The 26,516-nt window shown below is 32.7% G+C and overlaps 2 protein-coding genes across 2 annotated transcripts; one reads left to right on the plus strand and one right to left on the minus strand.

The window, feature by feature from the left end:
• Positions 1–3,465: 3,465 nt before the first annotated feature.
• Positions 3,466–6,397, plus strand: LOC107944547 (uncharacterized). Its single transcript, XM_041084224.1, has 4 exons — positions 3,466–4,729; positions 5,504–6,020; positions 6,235–6,243; positions 6,337–6,397. Exons 1-4 carry the CDS (start codon positions 3,466–3,468, stop codon positions 6,395–6,397), a joined length of 1,851 nt encoding a protein of 616 aa, XP_040940158.1.
• Positions 6,398–23,992: 17,595 nt separating this feature from the next.
• Positions 23,993–25,713, minus strand: LOC107951240 (UDP-glycosyltransferase 83A1). The gene is made up of 2 exons (XM_016886203.2): positions 25,014–25,713; positions 23,993–24,937 (listed from the first exon to the last, which is right to left on the minus strand). The coding sequence occupies exons 1-2, from the start codon at positions 25,513–25,515 to the stop codon at positions 24,060–24,062; spliced, it is 1,380 nt and encodes a 459-aa protein (XP_016741692.1). The 5' UTR covers positions 25,516–25,713; the 3' UTR covers positions 23,993–24,059.
• Between the last annotated feature and the right edge of the window lie 803 nt (positions 25,714–26,516).

Here is a 26,516-nt window from a genome sequence, read left to right on the forward strand (position 1 = left end):
TTCCATTTCACTAGAAATTTTACCCGTTGGACACATCGGAATATAACTAGGATACATGAGTAATTTGCACATAAGTGCCACATTTGTAGCCAAGCTACCATGTAACCAGCCCATAAGTGAACTCAGACTCAACTCAACGAGCTCGGGCGTTCGCATCCATAAGTGAACTCGGACTCAACTCAACGAGTTCGGATGCCTAGTTACATCTCACGAACTGGGACTCAACTCAACGAGTTCGGACATTTCACATCCATAAGGGAACTCGGACTCAACTCAACGAGTTCGGATGTTCAACCATCCTAGTGACTCACTTGTATCCTAATCTATTCCTAAGGTTCAAATGGGATTTTCCTCAAACACATCTCCTTGCCATCTTCCGTAAAATACCGAAACCAATACTCGGTAGCACTTTATATTTAACAAATAATACACTTAATTTGCATTTTATTCGAAAATAACCACAAATCATATATTTCATGATAAAAATCAGCATATCATATATTTAACATCAATAACTTAAAAATAACAATTATGCTACCTTATTTACACATGAACTTACCTCGGTACAAAAATTTTAACAATCGAGCCTATTCCTCGTAAACTTTGTTTTTCCCTCGATCACGACTTGAATCTCGTTTCTCTTGATCTATAATACCAAATTAATCTTATTTAATACATACATTCATTAAAATAGTACTTAATACGAACTTTGGAAAAATTACCATTTTACCCCTAAACTTTTGCATAATTACACTTTTGCCCCTAGGCTCGAGAATTAAACTTCATCCCTTATTATTTTGTTTTATGACATTCTGATCATTTTCCCTTCTATGACAACATCAAATTTTCACTCTAACATGTATTTATGACTACTAAATATTTTTACCGATTAAGCCTTTTTACTCGTTTTTACTCAAAACCGAGTAGCACAAGTTGTCTAACAAAATTTAAAACCTCATATTCTGTCATAAAACACCAAAATACACAAATTTCACCTATGGGTATTTTTCCAAATATGAACCATAGGTTGAATTATTGTTAACATAAGCTAAATCGAGCTACCGAGATTTCAAAAACATAAAAATCATTAAAAACAGGGCTTGAAATCACTTACTATGAAGTTTGAAAGTTGAAGAAACCCCAGCTATGGAGGAAAGCAAAAATCGGCAGAACAATATGGAGAAGATGATCATTTTGGGTTATTTTTCCTATTTTTATTTCATTTAATATCCAAATGACCAAAATGCCCTTACTATTAAACTTTCCAAAAATTCATTCCATGTCCTAATTTTGTCCATGAACTTAAAATTGGTCAAATTACCATTTAAGACCTCTTAATTAATATTTCAAAGCAATTTCATACTAAAAACTTCTAGAATGCAAGTTTTGCAACTTATTCGATTTAGTCCCTAACTTTAAATTAAACTCGTTAAGCCAAAAATTTCTTCACGAAATTTTCACACAATTATGCAATCATATTATAAACCTCAAAATAATTATAAAATAATTATTTCTATCTCGGATTTGTGGTCACGAAACCACTATTCCGATTAGGCCTTAATTCGGGATATTACACTAGGCTATAAGTTTTATGTTGAAGGGACTAAATTGAAGAAATTTCAAAATTAGGGAAATATTCTGGAAATTTTATAGTTAAATATAAGTTTAGACAAAATTTGAATAGAAAAAGAGAGTGAATTGGATTAAGAAAATAATTAAGTTTAGTTAGGATTAAATTGGGAATAAGGTAGGAATTGTTTAGAAATTTAATTATTTATTATAATTAATGCTGTAAATAATAATATAAATTACTATTATTTTCGTAGCCAACAAAGAACCTGAAACGTCAGCGTCGAAAGGAAATGAGAAAGTCATCGAGGACTAAAACGGGAGAATTACGGTGTGTATTACTATAACTCAAATTTTAATTATTATTGATTGCTGAAATTTTAATTGTTATGCATGGTAAGTAAGACTTGAGGTAAGTATGTGATTATTTGAAAAGTGTATTGATTGAAAAATAAATAAATGGTGACAATTGTATGGTGTTGATGGTATACACTTGTGTGAAAATTAATTTGTATATGAATTAAGATAATAGATATTTGAATTGAATGAGTATTGAAAATTTTTGTGTAAATTAAATTGAAATTAGAAAAAGTAAAATAATACCCTATTAACTTGTCGGACTAGATTTGATACAAATGGCATGCCATTGGATTTGTGATATGATGAGGAGATTGTAGTTCGGCCGAGAAGATGTTTCTGTTATTATATACTTCGATTTATCCGAAGAGGCACTTAATGCCTTATTGGTGTGTTATGGAGGATTTAAAATATTCTGGGTGTGTTTGGGTTGGACATTCTGGTGTGTTTGGGTGGAAATCCGCGTATCTGTCATAGTCCGAGCTTTGTTAATAGGGTAAATAATTGAAATGAAATTTTGAAAATGAGATTATTTGTTTTAGCACTATTGAAAAGTACGAGAAAGAATGTATGAGTTAAATTATGAATTGAGTTAGTATGAGAAAAATGAATTATGAATTTAAGATTTATGAAGTATAATAATTATATATAAAAGTAGTTTAAATAATTATAAAATTTATGGTTGGTGTTTGTAATTTATTAATGTTAAATAGTCTTGTTTTATAGTAATACCACTGAGTATATCCATACTCAGCGTACGGTTGTTTCCGTGCGCAGGTTAGTAGAAGTCAAGTGTCCCGGCTCAGCATCCAGAACAATCCCGATTCCAACACAAACTTGGTGATGGATATTTTTCTTTTGGGTAAAGGTGGCATGTACATAGGTGTTGTTTAGTCACTTGAATATGTATATTACTTTGAGTAGTGAAGGATGAATTATAAGATTTAGATGGTTAAATGAAATGGTAAGGAAAGTACATGATATTTTGATACATGAACATTAAGTTGTTAAATGAATGAAGTTTATAATCAATTTTGAATGATGCTATGATAGTTATTAAGTTAAAATTATGTTAATGATATAAATATTAGTTATATGAATGTGAAACATTGGTGTTGGTGATTTTGGTTTGAATTTGCAGGAGGTTTCGGTAAAAATAAGCAGAAATGCTGTCGAAATTTTTTTACAAAAAAAAATTTGGAATACTCGAACAAGTCCCGTTCTACTTTTAATACGTGTTTGAACTTTGAGAGTCCAAGATAGGGACTTAATTATTATATTATACTATGAAAGTTATATTAATTGTAAATTATTCGTAAGTTGTCTGATATGTCCGGTAATGCCTCATAACCTCATTTCGGCGACGGTTTGGGGTTAGGGGGTGTTACAGTTGTTGGTATTAGAGCTATCAAGTTTAGCCGATTCTCGAGCTAAATTGGGCTCGAAAGTGAGTTTAGATGTACATGCCACTGTCGAGTCGAAATTGAGTCAGGATTTTTGGATGCTAATGTATTTATTTGATTTTGTTTTATAGATAAAATGTCAGATGAAAGAATGGATAATGTTGAACAGGAAATGTATACTGGAAGTCGAGAATTAGAAGAAACTGAATCTGTTACACCTGGTGTGAATTTGTTAAATAATCAATCTTCTAACATAGGGAGAGAAAGAAATACCTCACAAGTGTTAAGAGATATAGCTGATGCATTACAGCATATAGTGAGAGCTATACCTGCTACTACATCTGTACCTACTGTCAGACAGGCCTCGATTAAAGAGCTACGAAAATATGGTGCCACGGAATTTCAGGGATTAAAAGGAGCTGATCCATCCATTGCTGAAAATTGGATAGAAACAACAAAAAGAGTTTTGCAACAATTAGACTGCACTCCCCGAGAGAGTCTGATAGGTGCTGTATCACTGTTACAAGGAGAAGCGTATCTCTGGTGGGAATCTGTGGTTAGACATTTGCCGGATGATCAGGTAACTTGGGACTTGTTTCAAAAAGAATTTCAGAAGAAGTATATTGGGGAATTGTACATCGAAGAGAAAAAGCAAGAGTTTTTAGTGTTGAAACAAGGGAATATGTCAGTACTGGATAATGAGCGAGAGTTCTCTAGATTGAGCAGGTATGCTTTAGAATATGTTTTAACCGAGGCTGATAGTTGTAAACGATTTCTACGGGGACTGCGAGACGAAATCAAGATTCAATTGGTAAGTCTCAGAATTACTGAATTTGTTGATCTGGTTGAGCGAGCAAAAATGATAGAACAAGTACTGGGTCTGGATAAAAAATCAGAAATTGGTAAATCAGCTGGGAAACGTATAGGAACTACTAGTTCTAATCCATTACCGAAGAGATTCAGAGAATCAAAAAGTGACCGGAGATCCAATTTTAGTTCAGATAGAGGTGGTAGAAGCAGAGGTAAACAGATGACAGTATCTACTAGTAGTGTAAGAGGTCCATCCCAAAGTATAGAAATTCCAGACTGTGAGCATTGCGAAAAGAAACATTTAGGTGAATGTTGGAGGATAACTCGACGATGTTTTCGATGTGGGGCCATAGATCATTTCATTCGAGATTGTCCGAAAGGTGAAAGTGCCACACCTGCAACATCTCAAAGATCAGTACCTACTGTTCGTGGCAGAGGATCTAGTAGGGGTGGTTCGGGTTCTGTGTCTAGAGGTGGAGGTGTCAGAAGAAACAGCGATATAGTTACACAACAGTCAGAGGCCAGAGCGCCGGCTAGAGCGTACGTAGTCCGGACCCGTGAAGAAGGCGATGCACATGATGTTGTTACAGGTATATTTCTATTGTATTCTGAGCCTATTTATGCTTTAATTGATCCGGGTTCGTCACACTCATATATAAATTCAAAACTAGTCGAATCGGGGAAATTAGAATCTGAAATGTCTAAAGTTTCTATAGAAGTGTCTAGCCCTTTGGGACAAACAGTGTTAGTAGATAGAGTATGTCGGAGGTGCCCGTTAATAATACATGATAAAATGTTTCTTATGGACTTGTTGATCATGCCTTTTGGTGATTTTGATATCATTTTGGGTATGGACTGGCTATATGAACATGGGGTCATTTTGGATTGCTATAAAAGGAGGTTTAGTATTCAGACAGAAAATGGGAATAGAATTGAAGTGAATGGCATCCGTACCAGTGGTTCGACACGTATTATTTCAGTGATGATGGCTAATAAATTACTGCAGCAGGATTGTCCAGCATACTTGGCATATGTTATTAATTCTGATTTAGTTGGGAGTCAATGCAGTCAGATTAGGACTATATGTGAGTTTCGAGATGTATTCCCAGAAGAATTACCGGGCTTACCACCTAACAGAGAGGTTGAATTTGCTATTGAGGTGTATCCAGGTACAACACCAATTTCTATACCTCCGTATCGAATGTCGCCCACTGAATTGAAAGAGTTGAAGGTGCAGTTACAAGATTTACTAGATTGTGGATTTATTAGACCAAGCATTTCACCCTGGGGAGCTCCAGTGTTGTTTGTTAAAAAGAAAGATGGTTCTATGCGGTTATGCATTGATTATCGACAGTTGAATAAAGTGACGATCAAGAACCGGTATCCGTTGTCTCGTATAGATGATTTGTTTGATCAGCTTAAGGGTGCTTCAGTATTTTCAAAAATTGATTTGAGATCCAGGTATTATCAGGTGAAGGTGAAGGAAAGTGATGTGTCTAAAACTGCCTTCCGTACTCGTTATGGCCATTATGAATTTTTGGTAATGCCATTTGGATTGACCAATGCCCCAACTGCTTTCATGGATCTAATGAACCGCATTTTTCAGTCGTACTTAGATCAATTTGTGGTGGTTTTCATTGATGATATATTGGTATATTCGAAGACAGAGGCAGAACGTGATCAGCATCTTCGAATAGTTCTACAAATTTTACGAGAGAAACAGCTATATGGAAAGCTCAGTAAATGCGAGTTCTGGTTATCAGTATCTGCAGATGGAATTCGAGTTGATCCGAAAAAGATCGAAGCAATTGTTCAGTGGAAGGCGCCAAAGAATGTATCGGAGGTACGCAGTTTTCTCGGTTTAGCTGGGCATTACAGGAGGTTTGTAAATGGATTCTCGAAGATAGCACTACCAATGACTAAACTACTGTAGAAGAATGTTCCTTTTATTTGGGATGATCAGTGTCAGAAAAGTTTTGAAACATTGAAGTGAATGTTAACCGAGGCACCAGTTTTGACATTGCCAGAATCGGGTAAAGATTTTGTAGTGTATAGTGATGCTTCTTTGAGTGGTTTGAGTTGTGTATTGATGCAGGATGGGAAGGTAATAGCCTATGCATCTCGTCAATTGAAACCACGTGAAAGGAATCATCCTACTCATGATCTTGAGTTAGCAGCCGTGATTTTTGCATTGAAGATTTGGAGACATTATCTTTATGGTGAAAGATGCTACATCTATACTGATCATAAGAGTTTGAAGTATCTTGTTTCTCAGAAGGAATTGAATTTGAGACGTTGGATCGAGCTTCTGAAAGACTATGATTGTGTTATAGACTATCATCCGGGAAGAGCTAATGTTGTAGCTGATGCATTAAGCAGGAAAGCTGTAATTGAATTAAGAGCAATGTTTGCACGGCTTAGTATCACTGATGATGGGAGTCTTTTGGCCGAATTGAGAGTAAAATCGGTAATGTTTGATCAGATTAGATTAGCTCAGTTGGAAGATCATAAATTATTGAAGAAAAGAGAGATGGTACAGCAGAAAATTTTAGTATTGATGATTGTGGATGCTTGAGGTTTTGAAATTGGATTTGTATTCCAAATGCTTCTGAGCTTAAAGAGTTGATTCTACGGGAAGCTCATGATAGTTCATTTGCTATGCACCCCGGAGGCATGAAAATGTATCGAGATTTAAGAGAATTATACTGGTGGCCAGGGATGAAAAGAGACATAGTAGAATTTGTAAGTAAATGTTTGACTCGCCAACGAGTAAAGGCAGAACATCAGGTCCCTACTGGATTGCTTCAGCCTATTAATATTCCTGAATGGAAATGGGATCGCATCACGATGGATTTTATTACGGGATTACCGTTGTCAGCAAGCAAAAAGAATGCTATTTGGGTGATAGTTGATAGACTTACCAAGTCAGCACATTTTATAGCAGTCGGGACTGATTGGTCATTGCAGAAGCTTGCAGACGTGTATATTCGAGAAATTGTTAGATTACATGGCATTTCGATATCAATAATTTCAGATCGAGATCCTCTGTTCACATCGAGATTTTGGAGACAGTTACATGAATTGTTGGGTACTAGACTTAGTTTCAGTACAGCCTTTCATCCGTAAACCGACGGACAGTCCGAACGAGTAATTCAGATATTAGAAGATATGCTTCGGGCTTGTATTATTGATTTTGAATCAGGTTGGGAACGTTATTTACCATTAGCTGAATTTGTCTACAATAATAGTTTTCAATCTAGTATACAAATGGCCCCGTATGAAGCACTGTATGGTCGAAGGTGTAGATCACCGGTATGTTGGACAGAATTGAATGAAAGAAAAGTAATTGGGCCGGAATTAATTCAAGAAACAGAAGAAACTGTTAAAAAGATCAAAGATAGATTAAAGGTAGCTTTTGACAGACAAAAGTCTTATGCCGACTTGAAACGTCGAGACATTGAGTATTCAGTTGGAGACAAAGTATTTCTAAAGGTTTCTCCTTGGAAAAAAGTTTTGAGATTTGGTCGGAAAGGTAAATTGACCCCACGTTTTATTGGGCCGTATGAAATAGTGGAAAGAATTGGACCAGTTGCATATAGATTGGCTTTACCTTCTGAATTACAAAGGATTCATGATGTTTTTCATATTTCGATGCTACGGAAATATAGATCAGATCCTTCTCATATAATTTCTACAGAATATATTGAAGTTCGACCTGATTTATCAAATGAAGAAGAGCCGGTTCAAATTTTAGCACGGGAAGTGAAAGAATTAAGAAATAAAAAGGTTCCTTTAGTGAAAGTCCTATGGAGAAATCATAATGTTGAAGAAGCGACTTGGGAACCAGAGGAAACTATGAGAGTACAATATCCTCATCTCTTCTCAGGTAAATTTCGAGGACGAAATTTATTAAGGGGGGGAGAAATGTAATAACTCAAAATTCACGGGCACCGAAAAAGTGAGTTATAAGGCCTCCGTCTTAGTGAAATAAGTTCGAAAATAATTATTAAAAATATTTATGAGCCTAGTGGTGTGTCTAATTAGGATCTAATTAGGTGAATTTAGCTTAATTTAGAGTAAGTAATAAAAAGGATTAAATTGAATAAAGGGTAAAAGTTTAATTATAAAGCAATAGAATATAAAAAGGATTAAAATGGAAATTAAGCCATTGACTACAAATGAGGCGGCATATTGGTGAAATAAAATCAAAGATTTTTTTAGGTTTTATATATTATAATGATTATTATTATGGTTTTATATTAAATTATTATAATTATTAATTAACGTTATGGTTTTATATTAGATTATTATTATTAGCATTATTATTAAATAAATTAAATAGAAGACAATTGTATGGTAATAAAATATACATGTGTAAGAATTGTATTGGTACAATTGTAATTTAAATATTTAATTACTTATAATTTAAGTATAAAGATATTTTATAATTATTAATTGTATTAATTAAATCTTGAGATTTTTATTTGATAAGCAAATTAGATAATGACATTTGTAATAATATAAATATGTACACTTATTATATAATTATTAATTTACTTAATATTAAAGTAAAAGATATTTTAATATATGATATTAATATTATATTATGTTAATAAAATAATAAAGCATAAAAAGAATTAAGAAAACAAAGAAACAAAACAAAAGAAACAGAAACGAAGCAGGGAACAAAATGAAAACAGGGAAAGAAAAAGGGAAAGAAAATAAAAAGGGAAATTGGGATTTTAAAGCTTCAATTTAATTGGTAAGCTTAATTAAGTCCTTTTCTCTTAATTTTGATATTTTAGAAGCTTTAAAACAAGTTTTGATGAAATTAAGTTGATAATCCAAGAGTTTATATGTTTCCAAATATGGTTCATGTTGGATAAATTATGGAATTAGGGATTTAATTGAATGAATTCTAAGTTAGAATTGATTAAGGGATTAAATTGTAAACTAGGCTATAAGTTTTATGTTGAAGGGACTAAATTGAAGAAATTTCGAAATTAGGGAAATATGCTGGAAATTTTATAGTTAAATATAAGTTTAGACAAAATTTGAATAGAAAAAGAGAGTGAATTGGATTAAGAAAATAATTAAGTTTAGTTAGGATTAAATTGGGAATAAGGTAGGAATTGTTTAGAAATTTAATTATTTATTATAATTATTGCTGTAAATAATAATATAAATTACTATTATTTTCGTAGCCAACAAAGAACCTGAAACGTCAGCATCGAAAGGAAAGGAGAAAGTCATCGAGGACTAAAACGGGAGAATTACGGTGTATATTACTATAACTCAAATTTTAATTATTATTGATTGCTGAAATTTTAATTGTTATGTATGGTAAGTAAGACTTGAGGTAAGTATGTGATTATTTGAAAAGTGTATTGATTGAAAAATAAATAAATGGTGACAATTGTATGGTGTTGATGGTATACACTTGTGTGAAAATTAATTTGTATATGAATTAAGATAATAGATATTTAAATTGAATGAGTATTGAAAATTTGTGTAAATTAAATTGAAATGAGAAAAAGTAAAATAATACCCTATTAACTTGTCGGACTAGATTTGATACAAATGGCATGCCATTGGATTTGTGATGTGATGAGGAGATTGTAGTTCGGCCGAAAAGATGTTTCTGTTCTTATATACTTCGATTTATTCGAAGAGGCACTTAATGCCTTACTGGTGTGTTATGGAGGATTTAAAATATTCTGGGTGTGTTTGGGTTGGACATTCTGGTGTGTTTGGGTGGAAATCCGCGTATCTGTCATAGTCCGAGCTTTGTTAATAGGGTAAATAATTGAAATGAAATTTTGAAAATGAGATTATTTGTTTTAGCACTATTGAAAAGTACGGGAAAGAATGTATGAATTAAATTATGAATTGAGTTAGTACGAGAAAAATGAATTATGAATTTAAGATTTATGAAGTAAAATAATTATATATAAAAGTAGTTTAAATAATTATAAAATTTATGGTTGATGTTTGTAATTTATTAATGTTAAATAGTCTTGATTTATAGTAATACCACTGAGTATATCCATACTCAGTGTACGGTTGTTTCCGTGCGCAGGTTAGTAGAAGTCAAGTGTCCCGGCTCAGCATCCAGAACAATCCCGACTCCAACACAAACTTGGTGATGTATATTTTTATTTTGGGTAAAGGTGGCATGTACATAGGTGTTGTTTAGTCACCTGAATATGTATATTATTTTGAGTAGTGAAGGATGAATTATAAGATTTAGATGGTTGAATGAAATGGTAAGGAAAGTACATGATATTTTGATACATGAACATTAAGTTGTTAAATGAATGAAGTTTATAATAAATTTTGAATGATGCTATGATAGTTATTAAGTTAAAATTATGTTAATGATATAAATATTAGTTATATGAATGTGAAACATTGGTGTTGGTGATTTTGGTTTGAATTTGCAGGAGGTTTAGGTAAAAATAAGCAGAAATGCTGCCGAAATTTTTTTATAAAAAAAAATTTGGCATACTCGAACAAGTCCCATTCTACTTTTAATACGTGTTTGAACTTCGAGAGTCCAAGATAGGGACTTAATTATTATATTATACTATGAAAGTTATATTAATTGTAAATTACTCGTAAGTTGTCTGATATGTCTGGTAATGCCTCATAACCTCATTCCGGTGACGGTTTGGGGTTAGGGGGTGTTACAAAACTATTCTTAAGGTTAATGAAGTTCCAACTAAAGCTCAATCACACAAAGTGTACCTTCGGGGCCAGGTCAAGAAAGTTGTTGGGATTCGTAGCTAGTGAAAAGGGGATTGAGATTGACCCAGATAAAGTCAAGGCCATACAAGAATTAACCCCACCGCGCACTCAAAAAGAAGTTCAAGGTTTCTTAGGAAGATTAAATTAAATTGCCCATTTCATTTCACAACTGACGGAGAAATGCGACCCCATATTCCGTCTCCTTAAGAAACACAATTCAGGTGTATGGAAAGAGGAGTGCCAGAAAACTTTTGACAAGGTCAAGCATTACTTGTCCAACGCCCCAGTACTAATGCCACCTTGCCCAGATAGGCCACTGATACTATACTTGGTGGTGTTCGAAAACTATATGGGATGCGTACTAGGCCAACATGACGAGTCAGGAAGGAAAGAAAAAGCGATATACTTTCTCAGTAAGAAATTCACCGAATGTGAGACAAGATATTCGTCGATCGAGAAGTTGTGTTGTGCTTTGATTTGGACAACCCGAAGACTAAGACAATACATGTTGTACCACACAACTTAGCTCATATCAAAACTAGACCCATTGAAGTACATGATGGAGTCAAATGTTTTAAACGGAAGAATGGCTCGTTGGCAAATTTTATTTTCTGAGTTTGACATAGTCTACGTGAACCAAAAGGTTGTAAAAGGGATTGCAATAGCAGATTTTCTAGCCAGTAGAGCTCTAGAAGATTATGAGCCGTTGAGCTTTGATTTCCTGAATGAGGATTTAATGTATGTTGCAACCATGGAAGAAATCTCTCAAAAAGGTCATCCTTGGAAACTGAGTTTTAATGGAGCTTCAAATGCTGTGGGTAACAGAATCGGGGCAATTTTTGTATCCTCAAACGGGGATCATTATCCTTTCACCAGTAAATTAGATTTTGACTGCACAAACAACATGGTGGAATACGAGGCATGCATCATGGGCATCTGTGCGACCATAGAATGTAGGATTAAAGTATTAGAGGTATACGGAGATTCTGCATTAGTAATATATCAACTTAAAGGTGAATGGGAGACAAGAGACCCTAAGTTGATTAATTACCGAAGGCTGGTCATTGAATTAATTAAGGAGTTTGATGATATCACTTTCTGCTACCTCCCACGAGATGAAAATCAGATGGCTGATGCCTTGGCAACCTTAGCTTCATTGATCAAAGTGAACAAGCAAGAGGATGTGAAGCTTATCCAAATGAGTATTTATGAGGCTCCGGCTCATTGTTACAACATCGACAAAGAAGAAGAAATAGATGATCATCCTTGGTATCAGGATATATTGCGATATGTGAGGAATCATAAATGCCCAAACCAAGCAACTGAGAATGATAAAAGGACATTGAGAAGGTTGCCTAGTGACTATGTCTTGGATGGAGATATCCTATATAAAAGAAGGAAGGATCAGGTACTTCTAAGATGTGTAGACGCTATCGAAGCTAAGCAAATCTTGGAAGAGGTCCATAAGGGTGTCTGCAGGACGCACGCTAATGGTTTCACAATGGCCAGATAGATCATGAGATTCGAATATTATTGGTCCACTATGGAATGGGATTGCATCAATTATGCAAAAAAGTGTCATAAATGCCAAATATATGGAGATAAAATTCATGTACCTCCTTCACCTCTTCATGTCATGACTTCTCCATGGCCTTTCTCCATGTGGGGCATGGATGTTATAGGGTTGATTTCGCCGAAGGCATCTAATGGACATCAATTCATCTTTGTGGTCATAGATTACTTCACCAAATGGGTAGAGGCCACCTCTTTTGCCAACGTCACAAAGTCAGCAGTCAGCAAGTTCTTAAAGAAAGAAATCATATGTCGATATGGGATGCCTGAGAGGATCACATCAGACAATACACTGAACTTGAACAATAGCATGATAACAGTGGCCTGTAGCCAATTCAAGATCAAACACCATAACTCGTCAGCATATCGCCCAAAGATGAATGGTGCGGTGGAAGCAGCCAATAAAAACATTAAGAAGATAATAGGAAAAATGACTCAGACCTATAAAGATTGGCACGAGAAATTACCATTTTCCCTCTATGCCTACCGAACTTCAGTCAGAACCTCTACTGGGGCAACACATTTCTCTTTGGTTTACGGGATGGAGGCGGTTTTGCCTATTGAGGTTGAGATTCCCTCTCTACGAGTGCTATTGAAACTAAAGTTAGATGAAGCAGAATGAATTCAGTCTCGATACGACCAGTTGAACTTAATTAAAGAAAAGAGACTAAAAGCTATTTGCCATGGTCAAATATACCAAAAGAGAATAATGCGAGCTTATAATAAGAAGGTTCGCCCTAGAGAATTCCATGAAGGAGTCCTTGTTTTGAAAAAGATCTTCCCTATACAAAAGGACTTTAAAGGAAAATGGATGCGAAATTGGGAGGGACCATATGTGGTGAAGAAGGCTTTCTCTAAAGGAGCTTTGATTTTGACCGAGATGGATGGCAAAAGCCTGTCTAATCCCGTGAATTCAGATTCGGTCAAGATGTAATACCTGAAAATTTTTATAGTAAAATATTATCCGTGATATAGTAAAATAAGGAAATAAAGTGACAAAAATTGAAATTTTGAGTTATGTCAATATTGGGAAGTATATTATGACATATTGATTCAAAGAAAGGATTAAATTGTAAAAGTGAGAAAAGTTTTGTGGCCCAATAGTAAATACTCAAAATTTGAAGGATTAAAGTGTAAATATGAAAAGTTGAAGGACTAATAGTGAAAATATTTTAAGGGTGGAATGATCTAGAAACCAAGGAAAATTGATGAATTAGGACCAAATTGAATAGGTGAAGAATTATGAGGGACTAAATTACAATTTTACCAAATTAAGTGATGACTCAAGATTGGAATTTTAAAAGATCACAAAGGGCAAAATGGTCAATTGGAAGAGAGAGAAATCTAGAGACAATGATGATGTTGGAGATATTTTAGATAAATTAAATAAATAAATATTAATTTATTAATACTTTAAATTGATTTTTAAATGATATTTTATTCTTTTATTATTATTTTATTTAATATATATATGTAAGGAAAGAAAGGGGAGGATGATCACAAGGGGAGGATGATCACCATTCTCATGCAACTAACGTGAGAAGAATAAGAAGAAAGAAAGTTTTCCTTTTCTTACAATTTAGTCCTTCCTCCAAAAATTCATTATTTTCACCTAAAAATTGAAAGAATTTCCATAGCCATCAAGAGAGAAAGACAGCAAGGAGATGATGGGGAGCAAGAATATCAAGTTGGATTCAAGAAATAGAAGCTGGAGGAGAGAGAAAATCAAGTTAAAGATTGAAGTCAATAAGGAAAGGTAAGTACATCAAGACTTCAATATGTTTTTAAGTTTGTTATTATTAACAAAGCATGGAAATAATGTTATAGTAGAGTTTTCTTACATAAGGTCCTATGTTCTTGATATGTTAGTGAAGAGAAAATAAGAGAAAGTGATGAGAAATGGTGTAGAAAAAGAAAATAAGGGTGTTATAACATGGTAATTAATATCTTGCATTAAAACAGTTTTGGACAGCAGCAGTAGTCTAACTTTGAAAAATCACCAAAAATTGTAGAAATCAAATTATAGGATGAATAAAATATTAGATTAAATATTATTTAGTCTAGTTTCTTATAGAAGAAACGGTGTAAGTAATGGATTTTTAAATCATGAAATATAATGAATTTTGTGAGACAAGGTCAGAATGAATTCGGGTTCCCCTATTCTGACTTTGGAAAATCATCAAACATTGGATAGAAATAATTATGGGCTTAAATTTATATGTTTATAATATTGAATGAGTCTATTTTCAATATAAATAAACGGGAATACCATTCAAATTATGTACGATGAGATAATTAATTTTTAGTAAAGAATGGTCAGAACTGTCAGACAACAGAACATGGGTAACTTTAAAGAATAAACTGCACTTATTGGATAAACAAAAAATTCTGAAAATTTTATGGCATGAAGATATATGAGTCTAGTTTCAGGTAAAATTTTTTATCTTAATTTGGAGCTCTATAGCTCCAGATATAAATAGTTTAGTGACTATGACACAGATGGACAGCTTGAATATTCATAAAAGTAAATAAAAAAATATATAGATAATGTTACTTACAAGTGTGTTATATACATTAAGGATGTGGAATGGAGATGAGGAGGAGGAAAACATATATGAATATTCATTTAGCATAGCTAATTTGCATATTTTAGGCTCAGGGACTAAATTGAATAAAAGTAAAACTTTATAGGCAATTTTGTAAAATGTCAAAAGTGACCAAATTGCATGAAATGGATTATTTTATTATTTAAATTACAAAATTGAATAAAATTATTAATTTAGTTCAAGATAGGGGGAAAACATGTTTTAGGGATTAAATTGAAAAGTGTTGAAATTATGGAAAATTCTGATATTTTATAGAATTCATGGACTGTTATCAATATGTATGAGAATAATACCTGAAAATAAGGATTAAATTGCAAGAATTTTATTTTCCTGACCCTAAGGATGAAATCGTCATTAATTAAAAGTTTAGGGGCAAAATGGTAATTTTGCCTAGAGCATTAATTAAATGCATTAGAATATGAAATGAATGAAAATGATGATCAAATTTATTTATAAAGATCCAGACGACTCAAATATGAGACTTGATCGTGGAAAAGAAAAGATATCGGATTAATGAAATTATAAACACAAACAAGCAATGAGGTAAGTTGGTGTAACTTGAATTGTATTTTAAATACTTGAAATATATGGTTATGTGATGAAAATATGTTTTGAATGTTCAATTCATGATATTTGATGAAATATTGATAATACTTGATATAAATTGAAAATAAATCCCGGTTGAATGAAAGGAAAATTCGATAGATCTCTGAAAAGGAATTGACGGTAAAAAGGATCTAGCCCGGACGGGTGATCCTATTCTGATATAGCCCTCCCGAAGAATACGTGTAAAATGGATTTAGCCCGGGCGGGTAATCCAAATTAGGGTCTGAATTTAGCATGGACTGGTAATTCAGATCCAAGCTCATTAGAGTAATTGTCGTTGCAGGGGATTTAGCCTGGACTGGTAATCCCAACAATACTCTATGAGTTTATATTACAGGGGATTTAGCCTGGACTGGTAATCCCATTGTAAGGATGAGGTTCGCGGGAGTGTGCTCTCTGATATGAAATGTGTAAGACCATGGTTGAAAGATACCATGGCAACCTGATATGAAATGTGTAAGATCATGGTTGGAAAGATACCATGGCAACCTGATATGAAATGTGTAAGACCATGGTTGAAAGATACCATGGCAACCTGATATGAAATGTGTAAGACCATGGTTGAAAGATACCATGGCAACATGACAGAAAATGAGTAAGACCATAGTTGAAAGACACTATGGCATCATGTCAAAGATAAATAAGACCGTGGATGGGAGACGCTATGACATCTGTTGAACAATTGATATTCAGGTAATATGTATCAAATGACGAATGGTTATATGAAATAATTATGAAGATAGATAAACGAAATAAGTATAAGTACATAGAATATAATTTATGTTAAGTTTGATATAAGCTATTACCGGAATAAATATATATAAAATATATGGAAATGATGGAGCATGAAATATTGATATAATGAAATGAATGATATATGCTTATGAAGAAACGGTAAGAGAATGATATGTTTCATGACATGTACATATATGATTATCTTTGATATGTTGATACAAGGAAATTATGTAAGTAAAGACAATTATTAAACTCAAGTGTGACATGTCGAGAAAATAAGTATATCAATGTTGAATTTATATGAAATATGTGCAAGTATACTAACAATGATGTGGCTTGACGCTTAGACAAAGGTCAAGCTATTGATTAAATGGTAACATGTTTAATTATAAGAAGCATTGAAATGGAAAGTACTTAGATGAAAATAAAATTTAAGATTTTGCGAAATTTTTTTATGATCCTGATTTAATTCCGGTTGGTTTTTAATGTATGTTTGGGGCTTCGAGGGCCCAATAAAGAGACATTATGACTATTTTCAAAATATGAATAATAAATGACTCGAAATTATCTGAAAATGTTCAATAAACTCCGGTAATGCCTCGTACCTATTCCGGCAACGGATACGGGTAGGGGTGTTACACAAGAGGTACTTTACCTAAAAAAAAAGAGAGAGGCCAAGGCGAAAACCCGCAAAAGGGCGCTTTGAGACCAAATGAGTTTTGAGTTGAAAACCCAGGAATGGGCAATTCAAATTTTGATCGAAAATGGGGTATGTGGTGGTCTTGTCTTCTCTGAATTAACAAGAAGGAGGGATGCTACATCTTGGGGCATCAACAAAGTGCTCTTGGTCTTCCAAACACATACCAAGTTCAAAAGGTCCTCAAGAAGTTTTATGAAGAGAAGCTCATACTGCGATATCTGGGGCACCTATTCTCATTTTATTCATTTTGTATCTTTGCAAAATTTGCTATCTTGATTACCTTATTCATTTTGAGCTTTGCTCTCAATAAATTCCATCTTGTCTATTGTGATAATCTTTTTCAAGCATTCTTCATTGAAATGATGATTAATGGACTAATGACATTCAAAAAAGAGTTCTGCATATTACTCTGAAATGCTTCTAAATGATACAAAGACCTGAAACGGGACGTATTAGTTTAAATTACCCAAATTCAAGGGTCAAAAACATTGGGGAAAGAATAGCCCAAATTGTGATTATTTCTTCTGGTTTTCTGCCCAAAGATACCAATTGAAGAAAAAGATAGAGTAATACGTCAATGATAAAACCTCGGTGAACAATGAGTAATATCAAGTTAAGCATTAAAAAATGACATTTTTTTTGCATTCATGCAAACATCATTCATACACATCTAGCTAGGAGCACCTGATTCATTCTAATCATGACATCTTAATCATTTGGCATAAATAGGCCTATGAAATAGATTCAACAGGTCATGTTCTCCAAAGAATGGTGTAAAAGACCAAAGAAATCAAAATCCTACACCCTTGAAGATACAGTGGGACGGATTGAAATCACCATGGCGAATCTTGTCTCCTTGAAGTTGCAGTGGAGCAGATTCAAGTCGCGAATCTTATCTCCTTAAAGTTACAGAAGAGTAGATTGAAGTTACAGATCTTATCTCCTTAAAGTTGCAGTGAAATAGATCAAAGATAGCAAACCTTATCCCCCTGAAGTTGCAGTGGGGCAGGTTAAAGTTACAAGTCTTATTTACCTGAAATTGCAGTGGGGCAGATTGAAGATAGCAAATCTTATTTCCCTGAAGTTGTAGTGGAACAAATTAAAGCTACGAGTTACAAGTTCTATACCTCTGAAGTTGCAGTGGGTCGGATCAAGTCTATCATGGCAAATCTTATCTCCCTGAAGTTACAGTGGAGTAGATTAAAGCCATGAACCTTATCTCCCTGAAGTTGCAATGGAGCAGGTTGAAGTTACAAGTCTTATCTTCCTGAAGTTACAATGGAATAAACTAAAGCTATAGATTACAAATCTTATCTCCCTGAAGTTGCAGTGGAGTAGATCAAAGCAATAGTTCCTATACCCCTGAAGATGCAGAGGGTTGGAATGAAGCTATTCGAAGAACAGAAGAAGTCAAGATTTAGCAAGACTAGGCAAAATTGGCCATTTTGAAGTCTTTGCTCCATTCTCGTTACACGACAATAAGCAAAGAGGGGCAGCTGTAATGGCCAATTTTTGGCCCAGGTCAATAAACCCAAATAATAAAACAATCCAATTAATAGTCCATGACCCAAAACCCAAACCAGCCCAAAATTTAAAACCCAATTAAAGCCCCCATCAGTCCACTACCTAAACTAACCCTAGCCCATTACAAAGAGAACAACAGTAAGCCTAGCTAAAAGCTTCAGCTGTCGCATGCCCACTTCAGCCTTGGCCGCCGCACGCCTCTGACCGCTCGTGTCACCTGCAAAAATGAGACCAACACGCAAGCAAAAGGAAACAACGAACAAAAGGATAAAAAACGATAGCAAACAACAAAGAGAAAAAAAACAATTAAGAAACAGACAAAGAATGGAAATAAAACGAGCATGTATTCGGCTATAAAAGCCATTTTCGATACCTTTGTATTTTTTTATGAATATTAAGCAATCGAAAAAGAAATAAACAAGCAAAAGGTTTATTTTTGTTTCCATATCTCGTTTTCCTTTTGTTCTCTTATTTTTATTTTTATTTTCTATCTTTTTGTCTTCATTTGTAAATCTGTTTTAAACAAAAAATGTAAAAAGAGGAGGAAACTTACCTGAACCCCACGGCCGTGGCATTGGAGAGCCCTTCACCGTCGCCGAAGTGCGGTCTAAAAGGGGCTGAGAGTCTCCTCCCTGCGTTTTCGGGTTTTGGAGGTAGGGCCTTTAGAGGTGCTCCAAAATGGGGCTAAACGAGCCCATCTTCTCGCATCGTCGGCCACCGGGAGCGATGGTGGTACGGCAGTCACGACGGCGGCAATGATGGGTTTTCTAACCCTAGCAGAGAAGAAATAAAAGATGGGGTGTTTAAAAGTTTTTTTTAAAGAGCAGTAAAAATGAATTTTAAAAAAAAATTGACTTAAGAAGCAAACGACGACGTTTTGGTGATTGGGTTCAGAGGCCAAAATGACGTCGTTTTGGGCCTCTGACCTGCCCGACCCGACCCGACCCGCCTTAGGGGGATCCGCGCGTTTTCAGTAAATGGGCTATTTACGCCCGTGGTCCTTCCGCATTTTTTATTCTTTTAATTTAATCCTTTTTATTTTCCTTTTATTTTTAAATTTGACCTTGTAATCTTGCCTCTGTTTCAATTTGGTCCTTAGACCATTTGAAGAGGCGGACGGGTGAAACGCAGCGTACAAGGGCTGGGAATATTTTCCTAATCGATCCCTCAATTTTCAAGCGCGTTTCAAATCCGTCCTCTGCCCTTTTTTATCCGAATTTTCCCTTTTAATTTTATTTAGATTTTGATTTAGTCCTGTCTATATACTTGCATTTATTTTATTTGAATTTGGACCCTAAAGTTTCATTTTATTTACAATCTAACCCTTTTTCATGTAAATTTGGACTCTTTGATTCTTTTTTTTTCATTTATTTTAAACTATTTTATATATTTTAAATTTTATATGATAAACTGTTTTAAATTGTTTTGGATGTATTATTCTAAATTATTTCATATATTATATACTTTGAATCGCTTTATAGATATTCCTAAACTTGTTTTTATGTATAATTGTTTTATTACTTGTTTTAAATTGTTATCTTATGTTAAACTCTTTTTATTTATATAAAATGGTTTTATTATTATTTACTTCAGGTTTTTATATATATTAATTATTTTAAACTTTTGTGTATGTATATATATATTATCTATTTTAAAATTATTCATATGAATCTTTTTTAAATTTGCTTTGTGTAATATAGATTTTAAAATTCTTACATTATTTATTTTAAACTCGCTTTATGCATTATTCATTTTAAATTGTTTTATTATTTACTTTAAAATTTTATATATATTATCAATTTCAAATTGTTATATCTATTTTTTATATATATATACTAGTTATTTCTTAGATGTCTTGTATATTACCTATTTCAAGTTTCTTTTTACATAATATTTATTTTAAACTCATTTATATATTATTTATCTTAAATTTTTTTTTACGTATTGTTCATTTTAAACTCTTTCCCGTATATTATTTATTTCAAACTTTCGCCTATATTACCTATTTTAAAATTTCTTATACATATATTCTATTTTTAAATTGTTTTGTACATTATTGATATTAAATTTCTTTTTTTCACATTATTCATTTTAAATTCATTTCTTATCATTTTAAAATTTGTTTTACATTTTATTCATTTTAACTTGCTTTGTAATTTTTTTAAGTTGTTATATATTATTTAATTCGTTTGTCTTTGATTATTAATGATTAGTATTTAAATAATGTATGTTGTGTGATTATTGCTATTGTGTGTATTTTAATTTGTTTTTTTCATATTTTTGCATTATTGTTATTCATTCGTATAATGTTGTCTTCATATATCCTTGCTCTAGGCTCATTACTATATTTCTATTTCATATCATCGCCTCATGATTCAAGCCTCGTTGCACTTATCCAATAAATCGTTTTATTTTAATCCAAACAAACAATACACGTCGTTTAAATATAGTACTCGCTATGGTTCAAAAACAAAATTTTCTAAATAAGGCAATGTTTTGCGTTTTAGAACATCGAGGAATTGTGCCCTAACTTACGGGGTTTCGGTTTTCTCTTTGATTCTAAATAGCCAAATATCCTTTAGAGTTTTAAAACACACGAAATTCTAATTAAAATTAAAGACAAACTTGCGCTCGGGAGTTCATGAGATCGTGTCCTAACTTACAGGATGTGATACTCCGATATCTCGAGACGAGAAAATCTTTAGCAATCGTTTTGATCTAATTCAAGTGTTTTTTTTAAATCGACGTTAATAAAAAAGGATCATATTTTAAATCCGTACTCGATTTTCAACTTTCGACATTAAGACACTAACTAATCAAATCGGTATCAATTTTGGGCGTGACGAGGGTGCTAATCCTTCCTCGCACGTAACCGACTCCCAAACCCGTTCTCTCGAGTTTCATAAACCAAATACTGTTTTAGTAAGCTAAAATGTTTTATTAAAACAAAGGTGATCCGATCACACCTAATAAAGATCGGTGGCGACTCTCGTTTTAATCTTCGCTTTCAAACAAAGTCGATTCCCGTTTTCAAAAAATGGTTTTGACACAAATAATTTTAAATTTTATAAGTTATAAATCAAATTTGCCTTCTAAAATGATTAAAGTGCTTATTGTATGTAAATTTTATTATTTTATGATATAATATTAATTAACAAAAATATATTTTATTTTTTTATTATTATATTAACAATTGAATTCCTTCCCATTTTTATTATTAAACTTATAAATCAAGTTTGGGGTTTAGAGTTTAGGATTTAGTGAAAATATTTATTTTAAAAGTCAAATATATTATTCTAAGCCCAAATCTTAATAATATACTTATTATTACCTAAACAAAAAATAAACCAATTATAGCACAAATTTCAAGTAAAATAACTAAAAAGTTAAACCCAAAACCCAAATATAATTTATAAAAGTTAAATCCCAATTCAAAATCTAATTTAATAAAAATAATATTTTATTAATATATATAATTTGTAAAAATATTTTATGTATTGCTAGTTATAATTATAAAAATGTACTTTAATATACTAAGTTACACATAACTATTGAAACTATATCTTTTATAATAATCTATAATATAATAATAGTTATATATAGAGATTAATACTTATAAAATATATTATTTTATTATATAATTCTATATCACATACTATCATAGTAGAGCAGTACATAATATATTAATTATTATAAAATATTATTGTTTATTATTATACTGGTTGAAATATATATGTTTTAAGTCCCTATATTTTTCTTACATTTAAACGTTAGCCTTTCTATTGTATTATATAAATAGTATATAATATATTAATAGTTTATATGTATACAACAATGATTTATTCATTATAATATCATGTAATACTATATCTTATATAATCGAGATTGTTTTTTTTTATCCATTTATGTTAATTGCATTAATGAGAGAGTGACATGGTAATTAAAAAATCAGTATAATAACAAATTTATCTCTAAACTTTTACATATTATATCGATTTAGTCTTAATTTTAAAAAAATTATCCTTAAAATTTACAATAGTCTCGTTGTTATACTAATTCTAGAAAATTTAAAGAAATATATAAAATACATAAATATTTTTTTAAAAAATAAATTTTAAAATTATATAAAAATAAAAAATGATTATTGACAATAAATAATAATATACAAAATTGAAAAAAGTATAAAAATACATGAATTTTTTTAAATATTATTATAAATTTAGATTTTATATTAATATTAATATTAAATAAATAAATAAAAACTTTTCCCTCTTCCTCCCCCAATCACCATCATCAAATAATGTACCCAATTAAACTATTTGAATCATGATGTATATCCAATTGAGTCTATTGAATTCATTTTTCTGTTAAAGTCTCTAATGGGTCGGTAAGTGTTGAAATGACTAGTTAAAATGTTCAATTTAGTGCATTTATTGATAAGTGAATTAATTGATTTTTTTAATTATTTTCACAGATCTCATTCGGCATTTTAGCCTCCTCTTATTTTTCTTTATTTCTTAACCATTATGAAATGATAGTCAAATTATTGTTTTGATATTTCTATTATGCTTATTTAGTCTTTATATTTTAACTTGACATGATTTAGCTTGCTACTTTTATAATGACATTAGTTAATTCAAATTATTAACATTTTTAATTATTCTAGTTAAAATGTTGACGTGAATATTTTTAAAAGCATTTTTCTAACACAAAAAATATCTATGTTGACATGATAAATTAAAAATGGATATTTAAAAAAAAAAGAAAAATAAACCTCAACAATTTAATTGAAATAATTAAAGGTAGCAATTACTTGGACTAAACTAATGACACTATAAAAATGCAATAATTAGATTAATCATGTTTTTGACTTAAAACAATCTATGCTTAGCACAGTTATTTGTCATTTGATATAATAAAAAGTTTGATAATATCTCTAAAAACAATTTAACACTGTTAAGAACTTAAATTTTTAAATCTGAAATATAAAAAGAATAAATTCTTAAAAATAAAAAGAGAATATTCTTCAAATATTTTTTTAAAAAGTGACCCAATACAAAAGGGTGCCAACTATACTAAACTCTCTTTAATTAAGCGATTGTGATTTAAAAAAATTTGAATTCCTTTAAGCAAAAAGAAGGAAGACATTCAAAACCCGACCGTGCCTAATACCAAAAATAAACATTATTGTGCCCATCAGGGCGATTACTTAATACAAATTTGTTTAATGAGTATTATGAAAGATTGTTATGGTACTTCAAATGTTTTGTTCACCTAAAGGGTTTATTATTATTACATGGATGAATAGTTAAAGTGGTCCGACATTTATAGTTAATAATAATTAGTGCGAGTCTAGACACAATGATTAAAATGTTTGTTACAATTCAATTCATGGAGACAATGGCAATAAACATTAATTTAAAGCCAGAGTTAAATCTGGTCAATGAAGCCTTTAAAATTTTTGAAAGAAGACCCACCTTCAGCCACACTTTTTCTAGCAACTCCCTTGAGTTGAAATGAATTTGCTTTTATTTCATCAGAAGAGAGCAGTGTATTGATCTTGGAACTCAGTTCATTCCTTGTAATAATCCCATTTTCATCTTTTTCCAATCCAAGACCAATCTTCCAAACATCACAGATATAGGTTCGGTTATGGAACTGATCCGCAAAGTATGGCCAACAAAGAAAAGGAACCCCCATTGTTAGACCTTCCAAGGTGGAATTCCAACCGCAGTGGCTCACGAAACAAGACACACTAGGGTGAGCCAACACCTTTTCCTGAGGCGCCCACTGCACCAATTTGGCACGATCCGCCACTTTCTCCATGAAACCTTTAGGGAACTCCGCTGTTGAACCGTCAGTCATGTTGGACCTCACCACCCATAAAAATGGGAGAGTAGTGAGTTCAAGGCCGAGTGCGAGTTCACCCACTTGGTTTGGACTCAACATGGTTGTGCTTCCCAATGCTATGTAAATGACTGAGCCTGGGGTTTGTTTATCGAGCCAGTTTAAGCAAGTAGAGTCTTCAGGCCATAAATTTCCAGCAAAGGTTTCGAAATGATTGGTTGTGGAAAAAGGGCCAATGGGTAAGGCTTTGGGGATCAATTTCATGGCAGATGGATCGAGCTCATGAAATGAGTTGCAAAGAATCTGTTCTGCAAATTTGAAAGTTTTGGCAGCGGTTGAAACATATGCAAATAGAAGTTTCTGCATCACTGGGTCGTCACTGCAACTCCATGACAGCTCACCGCTACTCCATGATGGGATATCTTCTGAAAGTGTGATCGGTTCATCTGTTTTTAGTGTTCCTACAATAAAGGACAGGTTCAGTCTATCAATCAATGTCTAAATATATGAAACCGTCACAGATAGTCAAACTCGTACCATCACTATCTAAAATTCCAGCTTCAACAAGCTTTGGAACATGCAGTGCCAGTGCCATAGATGCCGGTCCAGAGAGAAGCACCGCCGCTCGTTTGATTCCCATTTTCTCCGCCACTTCAAGCGCCCATCCGGCCGCCGTATCAGCCAAAACACAACTGATTTTCTCATCACCGTTACTCCTACTATTAATATTCTCGATCAACTTCATGAAATGACCAGGCATAACTCTCCGCATACTTTCCGTCATCTTAACGTAATCCCGTCGATCATCGTCAGGTTCCAATCCATCAGGGATCGAAACTAAACTTATCGGCGGCTTCTGGTCTTCTTCCAAAGCTTTCGCCGGTAAGGAAGCCATCACTTTTTCGTGAATGAATTCGGTGTTAACTAACGTCACTTTCACTCCATGAGCGGCGATTTGGAGTGATAACTTCATGAGAGGAGCTAAATGGCCTTGTGCTGCGTGGGGTATCACTATTACATGTCCTCGCCTGACCGCCATTGAAAGTAATACCAGACTTCACTGCTTTCACTGCTATGCTTTGCGTCGATCGTTTTCAAACTATCAACTTTATTCTCGGCAAGTTTATTATCAATTTGTTCACAAAGTATTATGTACGAACTCAGGGTGCTGATAACGCTGGACCGGCCAGTTTATTACCAATTTGCCCATAAGCTGTGTACGAACTCAATAAAGATATCAATATGATACTCCAACATGACATCTATATGTTAAATTTAATATGATGTAAAATTTAACTTTTTAATTATATATTTCAATATAAAATAAAAAAAGTAGTAAACTTACCATAACTACACGAATTATTTATTATACCGAATCCAAAAAGCTGCCAATTTTATATTCAACCCATTAATCTAATCTAATTCTTAAAACATTGTTCTTCATATTCTCTCAAATAGGAAGCCTCCTAAAGAAAAGTAAGTATAGTGGGCGTTTAAAAGTTCTGGGCACAAAGCAGCGATTTGCTGCAAGTGGCATCAGTATATTTGTTTTATAATTATTGAGTAGTGTTTGGTTAACCTAACCCACCCAGAATATTGCGGTCCTGATGTTTTATACAACTAGTGTCCTCGTGCTTATATTGTGGTCCTGTTGTTGTTCTTTTATATTATTTTTGTAATGATCCTAAATATTTTGATTTAAATTGAATGAATATTATTTAATCCATAATAAAAATATCATTAAAGTTTTTTATTAACAGTTAAATTATATTTTGCTTCATTTAAAAAAAATGAGTTTAAATTAAAAAATAAATTGTATTACTAACAAATTACCAAATAGTCACTAAAAAACCAAAAATATAGGTATGGTAATTTTATATCTATGGTCAAAAAGGCTATTCCAAAGACAGTGAAAAATGATCGAAGACAGTGATTCTTATCTCCTTGCAGTTCCAGCAGAGTAGATCGAAGCTACAAATCTCTTCTCCCTAAAATTATATTGGAGCGGATCGAAGCACTAATTCCCATACCCTTGAAGAT

This window comes from Gossypium hirsutum, chromosome A12 (assembly GCF_007990345.1).
Source record: "Gossypium hirsutum isolate 1008001.06 chromosome A12, Gossypium_hirsutum_v2.1, whole genome shotgun sequence".
NCBI classification, from domain to species: Eukaryota; Viridiplantae; Streptophyta; class Magnoliopsida; order Malvales; family Malvaceae; genus Gossypium; species Gossypium hirsutum.

Coding starts and splice junctions, on each gene's coding strand:
- LOC107944547 (XM_041084224.1), top strand. CDS start 3,466: ATGTCAGATGAAAGAATGGATAATGTTGAACAGGAAATGTATACTGGA. Junction 4,730..5,503: donor TGCACATGATGTTGTTACAG/GTATATTTCTAT, acceptor AGTTGAATAAAG/TGACGATCAAGAACCGGTAT.
- LOC107951240 (XM_016886203.2), bottom strand. CDS start 25,515: ATGGCGGTCAGGCGAGGACATGTAATAGTGATACCCCACGCAGCACAA. Junction 24,938..25,013: donor TGGAATTTTAGATAGTGATG/GTACGAGTTTGA, acceptor CCTTTATTGTAG/GAACACTAAAAACAGATGAA.